Below are 12,106 nucleotides of genomic sequence, written 5' to 3'. Positions count from 1 at the left end.
CATCAAGTCGTCTACCACGTCATCAAGTCGTCCACCACGTCATCAAGTCGTCCACCACGTTATTAAGTCGTCCACCACGTCATCAAGTCGTCCACCACGTTATTAAGTCGTCCACCACGTCATCAAGTCGTCCCCCACGTCATCAAGTCGTCCACCACGTTATTAAGTCGTTCACCACGTCATTAAGTTGTCCACCACGTCATCAAGTCGTCCACCACGTCATCAAGTCGTCCACCACGTCATCAAGTCGTCCACCACGTCATTAAATATGTTTATATAATAATAAAGTGCCTAAGAATCATTATTAATGTTGATGATAATCAGTTATGTTATTATTGGTGCCATAAGGATATGAATGCCATTAAACAGTTAGGATGCTGTACCTAATAGCCACTACAACTGTACTAGTTACCCCTAACAATACATTTTCTCTCACTCTCACCACCAAACAATATGGCTCACATGTATTTATAAATGAGTTTGTTCATAATGACCGTTTTAATATTAAAGATGTTTAGTTAAATTATATAAAGATACATACATTAATTATTTCAAACATGAACACGTAGAAAGTTTATCAGAAATATTATACAAGAATTAACTGTTAAACTCTGGTAGCAAATTGACGCTTTCGGAGGACGCATTTGATATTTATTTGATACTTATTTTTACGCACAATAAGATATACTAATTACGCTTCAGTAGTATTTCAATGTGATTCTGATCTTTTAAAATTAAAGTTTTTGCATAATGTAATATTACTGATGAGTAATTAGTCTTAGTATGCCTTATTATGGTAACAGTAAGTATATATTAAATGCGTCCTCCTACAGCGTCAATTTGCCACCAGAGTTTAACAGTTAATTCTTGTATAATATTTCTGATAAACTTTCTACGTGTTCATGTTTGAAATAATTAATGTATGTATCTTTATATAATTTAACTAAACATCTTTATTATAAAAAAGGGTCATTATGAACAAACTCATTTATAAATACATCATTACTTGAGGAGGAAACGGACAAATGTGAACCAGCCATCAGGTGTAACTGTTGAGGAGGGGCCGGGGGAAGGACGCCCTATAATATATGGCGTTTAAATACTCTTAAGTCTTAACAAAAGTAATGTTTTGTTTGTACAGTGTTACATATATGTCCTCTTAATTAATAATAAAGAAACATAAAACAACGTAACACGTCAACATTATTATGGTTAAATACAAATTACATTTGATAAATACGGAAAATATTAATGTATAAAACACACACACACACACACACACACATATATATATATATATATATATATATATATATATATATATATATATATATATATATATATATATATATATATATATATATATATATATATATACACACATATACATACACACACACGCACAACATAACACTCACGGAGCCAGGCCAGTTGTCCACGTGACCACAGAGAGGTCACCGCCGGGGCCAGGTCGGGGTCCTTGTCAGTTATCACCAGGTGGAGGCCCCCCACAGTGTGTGGCAGCGACCTAACAGCAGCACCACTCAGCTGACCCCTGAACCCCTCACCCGACGCCTGTAGCTGTATAGATCAACAGTTGTGTATAATAATGATAAGTATTGCTGGATCACCTCAACACCCGACGCCTGTAGCTGTATAGATCAACAGTTGTGTATAATAATGATAAGTATTGCTGGATCACCTCAACACCCGACGCCTGTAGCCGTATAGATCAACAGTTGTGTATAATAATGATAAGTATTGCTGGATCACCTCAACACCCGACCCCTGTAGCTGTATAGATCAACAGTTGTGTATAATAATGATAAGTATTGCTGGATCACCTCAACACCCGACGCCTGTAGCTGTATAGATCAACAGTTGTGTATAATAATGATAAGTATTGCTGGATCACCTCAACACCCGACCCCTGTAGCTGTATAGATCAACAGTTGTGTATAATAATGATAAGTATTGCTGGATCACCTCAACACCCGACGCCTGTAGCTGTATAGATCAACAGTTGTGTATAATAATGATAAGTATTGCTGGATCACCTCAACACCCGACGCCTGTAGCTGTATAGATCAACAGTTGTGTATAATAATGATAAGTATTGCTGGATCACCTCAACACCCGACCCTGTAGCTGTATAGATCAACAGTTGTGTATAATAATGATAAGTATTGCTGGATCACCTCAACACCGACGCCTGTAGCTGTATAGATCAACAGTTGTGTATAATAATGATAAGTATTGCTGGATCACCTCAACACCCGACGCCTGTAGCCGTATAGATCAACAGTTGTGTATAATAATGATAAGTATTGCTGGATCACCTCAACACCCGACACCTGTAGCCGTATAGATCAACAGTTGTGTATAATAATGATAAGTATTGCTGGATCACCTCAACACCCGACCCCTGTAGCTGTATAGATCAACAGTTGTGTATAATAATGATAAGTATTGCTGATCACTCAACACCTGACGCCTGTAGCCTCTATAGATCAACAGCTGTGCATAATAATGATAAGTATTATGGATCACTCAACACCCGACGCCTGTAGCTGCATAGATCAACAGTTGTGTATATAATGATAAGTATTGCTGATCACCTCAACACCCGACGCCTGTAGCCGTATAGATCAACAGTTGTGTATAATAATGATAAGTATTGGTGGATCACCTCAACACCCGACGCCTGTAGCCGTATAGATCAACAGTTGTGTATAATAATGATAAGTATTGGTGGATCACCGCAACACCCGACGCCTGTAGCCGTATAGATCAACAGTTGTGTATAATAACGATAAGTATTGGTGGATCACCTCAACACCCGACACCTGTAGCCGTATAGATCAACAGTTGTGTATAATAATGATAAGTATTGCTGGATCACCTCAACACCCGACACCTGTAGCCGTATAGATCAATAGTTGTGTATAATAATGATAAGTATTGGTGGATCACCTCAACACCCGACGCCTGTAGCCGTATAGATCAACATTTGTGTATAATAATGATAAGTATTGGTGGATCACCTCAACACCCGACGCCTGTAGCCGTACAGATCAACAGTTGTGTATAATAATGATAAGTATTGGTGGATCACCTCAACAACCGACACCTGTAGCCGTATAGATCAACAGTTGTGTATAATAATGATAAGTATCGCTGGATCACCTCAACACCCGACACCTGTAGCCGTATAGATCAACAGTTGTGTATAATAATGATAAGTATTGCTGGATCACCTCAACACCCGACACCTGTAGCCGTATAGATCAACAGTTGTGTATAATAATGATAAGTATTGCTGGATCACCTCAAAACCCGACCCCTGTAGCTGTATAGATCAACAGTTGTGTATAATAATGATAAGTATTGCTGGATCACCTCAACACCCGACGCCTGTAGCTGTATAGATCAACAGTTGTGTATAATAATGATAAGTATTGCTGGATCACCTCAACACCCAACGCCTGTAGCTGTATAGATCAACAGTTGTGTATAATATGATAAGTATTGCTGGATCACCTCAACACCGACGCCTGTATGTATAGATCAACAGTTGTGTATAATAATGATAAGTATTGCTGGATCACCTCAACACCCAACGCCTGTAGCTGTATAGATCAACAGTTGTGTATAATAATGATAAGTATTGCTGGATCACCTCAACACCCGACGCCTGTAGCCGTATAGATCAACAGTTGTGTATAATAATGATAAGTATTGGTGGATCACCTCAACACCCGACACCTGCAGCAGTATAGATCAACAGTTGTGTATAATAATGATAAGTATTGCTGGATCACCTCAACACCCGACACCTGTAGCCGTATAGATCAACAGTTGTGTATAATAATGATAAGTATTGGTGGATCACCTCAACACCCGACACCTGCAGCCGTATAGATCAACAGTTGTGTATAATAATGATAAGTATTGCTGGATCACCTCAAGATTCTCCCTCCACATTATATAACATTAAACTTCCTATCGTTAACCTAACCTAATTATCGTTACCATGTTTAGGTGAAATAACCTGAGACAAAAATTAAGGTGATTCTAATATTAAAATTATTATTAGTAGTAGTAGTAATAGCAGTAGTAGAAGTAGTAGCAGTAGTAGTAGTAGCAGAAATAGCAGTAGTAGTAGTAGCAGCAGTAGTAGTAGTAGGGGGTCCGGGCGGTGTGGGTGTGTTGGGGTGCCTTCCCTGATTTAAAGTGTTATTGGTGGGGATATACTCAGTTTGTGGGAGCGAGAATTTCACAGTGTGTCGATGAACGTTTGATGTCACCTTGAGCATCATCGCCGACGGCTCTTTTCATTCCTTACGACATTAAAGGCAAATATTGCTCGTGTTCACCGGCGATCTTCAAGTAAGCCTGTGAGTGTTTGAATGGTGGGTGGCTGGAGTTGCCAAGTGTCAGTGCCAGTGTGTCGATAGGCCTACCCTAGCAAGTGTGGCATCGCGACTCTCGCCCCTATGGGGCCGAGTGCCTCGCGCGTTCAGTCGCCTCAAGTAACGGCCACTCCATGTAGTGTCGGCTGACCAAGTGAGTATATATAACTAATGTTACATCAGCGAGACCATAGAAATGGTGGCTATCTCTACCAAAGTGACATAATCAAGTGTTAGGTGTGACAATTCTTGCTCCCAGTGGATTATTCTCATGTGTGGATTATCGTCCACATGGGGGGTGCCCGACACAACCACACGCGCGCGTATGCCCTTACTACTCGGACACCACAGGCCAGGCCGTCACCTCTGTGCCTCATACGCATAAGATCTAGTTTCTTCGTCCGTATGGGCCCAATAGCAGAGGTCGGAGGCGGAAATATCTGTCGCCCAAGGTGCTGGTCACTATGCCTGGCAACAGTCTTTGCTGCGTCTGTGCTAGCCCGAACCAAAACTGCACAAACTGTCTTTGTGCGAGAAACAACCGATCATGTGTTGATTGCAGGAAGCTAGACCAGTGTCAGAACCCACGTGGCAGGGAGCCGACACAGGCGGCCACAGTGGATATCGCCGGGACCCAACCACCCGATGATATCCGAAATGATAGCAGTGAGTCTACTCAACCCGAAAATGTAGTACTAATAAATGCTGCTCCCTCAGTAGCAGGTGTCCAGGAGGAGAATGAGAGACAGCCGCCTCAGTGGAATGGCATGTCGATGGAAAATGCAGGCGTATGGGTCAAAGAAACCTACTCAGAAATTGTCAAGTGGTCGCCCGCTAACTTATTTGAACCACCCAAGTGTGCGGCCACCAAAGAAATGATTCGGGAGATGACTTTCTTCATGACTGATTACACTCAGGACCGCTTCCTCGCCCCCCTAGCTCTTCAAATACTGGCAATAATACCACATCTATTTTGTCAGAGGACACACACAAAGGCTAAGCACAAAGAAAATGTGGCAGCAATGAAGAGAAGATCGACAATGTGGCGGACTGGGGCCCTAGATGATCTCCTATGTGAAGCAAGAACACTGCAGGAGAGACTAAAATCTACGGGTGACGGAAAGCAAAACACCGATGACGTGGCAAGAAAATTTGGAAACAAAATGCGTGTGGGAAAAGTGTCTCTCGCGGTAAGATCTCTCACTCAGGAATCTTCCGGTGGGGTGATGCCAATAAACAGAGCGACATTAAAACTATTGAAAGAGAAACATCCCCCTGCAAGTGAAGTTGAAGGCATCAGGCTCCATGGTGACTATATCCCACCAAATGCTGTCCTGTTCGAGAAAATAACAGGAGAGATGGTGTGGAAAAAGGCACTGAAGAGTCGAGGAGGAGCCGGCCCTTCAGGTCTGGATGCAAACGGTTGGAGTGTCATCCTCAGCACAAACAAGTTTGGCCCTGTAGCAAGCGATCTCTGCACTGCCATTGCTGCCCTTGCAAGAAAGCTTGCATCCTCTTGCTGCCATCACCTCCAGGCCCTGACGGCCTGCCGCCTTATTCCTCTGGAAAAGAAACCAGGATGTAGACCTATAGGGGTGGGGGAAGTGCTGAGGCGGATTATCGGAAAGTGCATAATGGAGGTGGTAAAGGACGATGTCAGGGCAGCAGCAGGGAACCTACAAGTGTGTGCTGGCCACCAGGCTGGTGGGGAGGCGGCCATTCACGCCATGAGATTGATATTCGAGCAGCGTGATTGTGAGGCCGTTCTCCTGGTGGATGCTTCAAACGCATTCAACATACTTAACCGCAAGGCTGCACTGCACAACATCAAGATCAAGTGTCCTAGCTTTGCGATGTATGTTGAAAATTCGTATAGGAATCCATCAGACCTCTACATAGTAAACAACAAGGCTCTACTAGGTGATACCATCCTACAGTCGACTGAGGGAACAACACAGGGGGACCCCGTTGCAATGGCAATGTATGCAATAGGCCTATCAGTGCTCCAACAAGAAATAAAGTTTGAAACAACTGGGGTCAAACAAGTGGCATATGCTGATGACCTCACAGGAGCAGGAAAAGTGGAGGACATCAAAAAGTGGTGGGACCTGGTAACATCGCGAGGTCCACAAATAGGGTACCACCCAAACGCCAGCAAATCCTTCCTCATCGTGAAGCCAGATCATTACGATCGGGCTTTGAAGGTTTTCGGCGAAAGTGAGGTCAAAATAACTAAGGACGGCCAAAGACATCTAGGCGCAGTAATTGGCACTACGGACTTCAAGACCCAGTACGTATCGGGAAAGGTGAATGAGTGGGTTAGCGAAATCCAAGCTCTATCGGAGATCGCTAACACAGAGCCACATGCGGCCTTTGCAGCATTCACCCATGGAGTCAAGCATCGTTGGAACTACCTGATGCGTACCATCCCTGAGATCGGACCCCTCCTCCACCCTTTGGAAGAAGCAATCAGTGTCAAGTTCATTCCCAAACTAGTGAAACACCCTGACTTAACCCGAGCAGAAAGAACACTTCTTGCACTTCCACCAAGACTGGGAGGGATGGGACTAACTAATCCAGAGGAGATTGCTGACTCTGAACATCAAAATTCACTTAAGCTCACGGCAGCCCTCACTGACCACATAATAGCCCAGAATGCAACAGGGGAAGTGGACACCAGTGAAGTTAATAAGATCCGTAGGTCCATTACAACAGATCGGCAGCACTGCCAAAATGACATGTTGCAGCAACTATTGCTGCAGGTTCCAGAAAATTTGACAAAAAAAGTTGCTATAGCGCAGGAGGTGGGCGCCTCGAACTGGTTAACTACGTTACCGATAAGGGCAAATGGTTTCAGCCTTAACAAACAAGAATTTACAGATGCCATTGCTCTAAGGTACGGTTGGCCAGTAGATGGTTTGCCCTCCCAATGCATGTGTGGCTCTCCCTATGATGGCGATCACGCCATGGTCTGCAAGAAGGGGGGCTTCATATGCATGAGGCATGACGAGGTAAGGGATCTCACAGCAAATATGTTGAAGGAAATCTGCCGGGACGTCATGGTAGAACCGACCCTCCTTCCACTGGATGGCGAGATCTTCCAACATAGGACTTCAAACACTTCTAACGAAGCCCGTGTGGACGTCAGTGCTCGAGGATTCTGGACGCGGGGACAGCGAGCTTTCTTCGACATCAGGATTTTTGATCCCATGGCCGTTTGTCACCGTAACCTAGCTCTCGATGCTGCGCATAGGAGGAACGAGAACGACAAGAGAAGGGCATATGGGGAGAGAATACAAAATGTTGATCAAGGCAGCTTCACTCCTCTAGTGTTCACAACCTCGGGTGGGATGGGCCCAAGTGCAAGATGTTTCTACGCCAGACTCGCGGAGCTGATCTCCGAACAGAAGCAGCAGCCCAGAAGTTATGTTACAGCCTGGATGAGATGTCGACTGTCCTTCTCTCTCCTTCGGTCGGCTTTGCTCTGCCTCAGGGGAACGAGAGCTTCCGCCCCTACTCCGACAACTGCTGCAGATATTGACTATGAGGCTACAGTCACTGAATGCCGCATAGATCTGCGGCTCAACTAATTTAACACAGATAGGATAGCTTCTTATGTATTAGGATATTTAATATTAAGGTAAATAAATGGTGGCGAAGGTGTGGCTATTGGGGGAGGCTGGAGGCCACGTTAAAAAAAAAAAAAAAAAAAAGTAGTAGTAGCAGCAGTAGTAGTAGTAGTAGTAATAGCAGTAGTAGTAGTAGCAGCAGTAGTAGTAGTAGTAGTAGTATAACCATTAACATTAAAGAGAACTACAGTATGGTGGTAACCGAGGGAAGAACTTAACGTCTTTGTCATCATTATTTTGTTTGGCTTCCCTGGCCTGGTTAACCTTCTCTCTGTTCCCTCCTACAGACTACTGCTATGTTTATCTAACATTAATAAAAAGGTAAATACATATAAGAGGAGACCAGTGAGACAGAGCAGCTACACTCCCCGTCACTCATCAAGGGTAAGAGGAGACCAGTGAGACAGAGCAGCTACACTCCCCGTCACTCATCAAGGGTAAGAGGAGACCAGTGAGACAGAGCAGCTACACTCCCCGTCACTCATCAAGGGTAAGAGGAGACCAGTGAGACAGAGCAGCTACACTCCCCGTCACTCATCAAGGGTAAGAGGAGACCAGTGAGACAGAGCAGCTACACTCCCCGTCACTCATCAAGGGTAAGAGGAGACCAGTGAGACAGAGCAGCTACACTCCCCGTCACTCATCAAGGGTAGAGGAGACCAGTGAGACAGAGCAGCTACACTCCCGTCACTCATCAAGGGTAAGAGAAGACCAGTGAGACAGAGCAGCTACACTCCCCGTCACTCATCAAGGTAAGAGGAGACCAGTGAGACAGAGCAGCTACACTCCCGTCACTCATCAAGGGTAAGAGAGAGACCAGTGAGACAGAGTCACTCATCAGACCTACAGCTCTCCCGTCACTCATCAAGGGTAAGAGGAGACCAGTGAGACAGAGCAGCTACACTCCCCGTCACTCATCAAGGGTAAGAGGAGACCAGTGAGACAGAGCAGCTACACTCCCCGTCACTCATCAAGGGTAAGAGGAGACCAGTGAGACAGAGCAGCTACACTCCCCGTCACTCATCAAGGGTAAGAGAGACCAGTGAGACAGAGCAGCTACACTCCCCGTCACTCATCAAGGGTAAGAGGAGACCAGTGAGACAGAGCAGCTACACTCCCCGTCACTCATCAAGGGTAAGAGGAGACCAGTGAGACAGAGCAGCTACACTCCCCGTCACTCATCAAGGGTAACTGACCAGAGTTAAGATGGCGGTGAGGGTAAACACTCCAGATACTTCCACTTAAATAATTATTTCATAAAACTTACATTAAACAAAATATATTATTGTTTTTTTTATAACATACAAGTGGTGACTATAAATAACGGCTGCCAGGGGTCACAATAGATTTTAATAATTTATTAGTAAAAAGATAATTATATATTTAGTAGATATTTCGTGGGAGTGTTGCCATAATGACCATGTTTTTAAATAACTGAAATTTGAGTAAATATAAAAAACATATAATATTCTTACAACCTCGTTAATCTGTCTTTACCTATTATTATTATTGTTATTGTTATATTTTATTATTATTATTTATTATTATTATCAATTATTATTATTATTATTATTATTATTATTATTATTATTATTATCATATTATTATTATTATTGTTGTTATTTTTATTTTTATTACTGTTATTATTATTATTAATATTATTATTGTTATTATTTTATTATTATTAATTATTATCAATTATTATTATTATTATTATTATTAATATTGTTATTATTATTATTGTTATTATTTTATTATTATTATTAATTATTATTATCAATTATTATTATTATTATTATTATTATTATTATTATCATTATTATTGTTGTTATTGTTATTACTATTATTATTATTGTTATCATTTTTGTTTTTATTATTTTATTATTATTATTATTATTGTTATTATTGTTGTTGTTGTTATTATTATTATTATTGTTTTTATTGTTATTATTTTATTATTATTATTATTATTATTATTATTATTATTATTATTATTAATATTATTATTATTACTATTCAAGTGTTAGAAGTAACATGTCAAAGGTTAACTAAGTCAACATATCTAACTACCTCAGCAGCTTATTGTCAAACAGCTGTATGATTAATACTGAAATAATGAACTGAATAATATATGCCGATAATTGTTTCCTGTTATTATTTAGGTAATATTTTCAATTTATGGAATAATATCTACTGTAGGTGGGACCCTTTAGTATACTATTGTAAGAATAATGATGTCAAGTTTACCTTTTAAAGACGTCTTGGAGAGCTGAGTCAAGAGAGGGGCTGCAGGTGTCTGGGTGCTTCCAGTGATGGGTCATAGTTATGTGTACTGCACAGTTGTTACACGCAGCCACCACCTTCATCAGGTCGACCATGTGGGGAATGTTGTCTGGGTCTCCTTCAATACTTACGGTTATCTTGTCTGGTCGACCAAGAGGGAGTAGAGTGGTGTAGACTGACACACTGCTATCTCTGACCCATATGTCACCTGTCACCAATTGTGGAATATGTTTAGCGACGTATTTACACAAGGTAGCGTCACACTTCACGTCATTTATCAGGTCCTCCCACTGTCTCTTGTCTGTCATACCGGAAGAGTGGAGAAGGCGGACCAGTTCTTCTGCCTTGTCTTCCTTTACCTCTCCTCCGCCATCAACATATAAAATGCCAGTTAGATGAACCAGAACGTTCTGGTATTTGGTCAGAGTCAGAGACGACGGGTCATCCTTGTGTAGCTCCTCCAGGACCTCCCTGATGATGCGGGGACCTTGAGACATATTTGGTCTGTCTCCCTGAAGCGAGTCCCTTATATGCAAGGCGCTGTAGAAATCCTGAACTCCCTTGTGGGGGAAACTAAGGCATGACTTAACTCCTGCACAGAGAGAGTAAGTGTTGTTGGTGATGAGGAAGGCGCCGATGACTTCCTCGAGCAGAATGTTAACACCTCCACATGTTTGTTCAAGGTTGTCTGTCATCTCTTGTGACACATTTAATGAGTCATATTTTAGGCTTACAAGGGATTCTCGACACATCACTTTAAAGATCTTTTCAACCTTTCTCTTCACACTACTAGCAGATATAACTGTGTCTGGTTTATCTATCAGTCGTTTCACAAATTTTTCTGTCGTCATATCCTTCACTTTACTGTACAGTTGTGTGGCCGTTGTCATATTCTTTACATTACTTGGATCTTCGGCCCATATGAGAGTTAAGAATACCAGGTTCATGGGCAATCTTAGGTACTCCTGGAGATGACGTGGCATACTCTTTAGGTACTCTACCAGTTCTCGTGTACTCTGTGTACTCTTGCCAGCTTTTTTTAGCTGGTTGTGGTATTTCTATGCACAAGTTCCACGACTTTCAGCAGGAATACCAACAAGTTGTAAATGGACAGCTCCCAGGTGAGATGGAAGAGTTTTGTAGAAGTCGTCCACCCTCTCTGGCCTTGTAGTACAGACTACAGTAAAGTTATAATTACATAAGACATCCTGGACCAGTGCTTTTGATGCTGTATTCAACTCGTCGAGGCCATCCACCAGCACGAGGACCTTAAAATGCTGGACACATTTGATCATGTCACCTCCTCGACACTTCTTAGCGGTGTCTGGCATCTGTGACTGGACGAGCTGTGAAAAAGACCTGATGTGTTGATTTCTGCATTCAACATGGAAGACAAGCAGGAAGTTAGTAAGACCTTGTATGGTGCTCTTGTCGGCCTTCCAATCACTTAATAATTTTATCAAGAAGGTCGTCTTACCAACACCGGCGACACCTTCAATAAGTATGATTCTTTTGCCTTTGTCAATGGCAAGTTTTAGAATGTCTTCATATGGTATATCTTGGGCAGCTGTACCTCGCTCCCTCTTAACTTGGATGCGTGTGAACACAGTGCCAATATCAAGGAAAAAGTCTGTACCGGCAATAAACGACACAGGATTAACATTTGTCCGTCTACCAAACAGCTCCACCAACTCTTGTTTACCAGACTGCTCTATGATGTCATTATTGTAGCTGATTATATCCTCGGGGTCCAGGAGGTTGTCTCTGATGTAGTTGATGCCT

The 12,106-nt window shown here is 42.3% G+C and overlaps 1 protein-coding gene across 1 annotated transcript; it reads right to left on the bottom strand.

Moving 5' to 3' along the window:
• Window positions 1-1,423: 1,423 nt before the first annotated feature.
• LOC121879073 lies at window positions 1,424-12,097 on the bottom strand. Its single transcript, XM_042385570.1, has 2 exons — window positions 10,289-12,097; window positions 1,424-1,581 (listed from the first exon to the last, which is right to left on the bottom strand). The coding sequence occupies exons 1-2, from the start codon at window positions 11,305-11,307 to the stop codon at window positions 1,545-1,547; spliced, it is 1,056 nt and encodes a 351-aa protein (XP_042241504.1). The 5' UTR covers window positions 11,308-12,097; the 3' UTR covers window positions 1,424-1,544.
• Between the last annotated feature and the right edge of the window lie 9 nt (window positions 12,098-12,106).

Source organism: Homarus americanus, unplaced genomic scaffold (genome assembly GCF_018991925.1).
Source record: "Homarus americanus isolate GMGI-L3 unplaced genomic scaffold, GMGI_Hamer_2.0 scaffold39037, whole genome shotgun sequence".
In the NCBI taxonomy this organism is placed as follows: domain Eukaryota; kingdom Metazoa; phylum Arthropoda; class Malacostraca; order Decapoda; family Nephropidae; genus Homarus; species Homarus americanus.
Note: the sequence above shows the minus strand (reverse complement) of the source record. Positions and strands in the feature narration are given on the sequence as shown.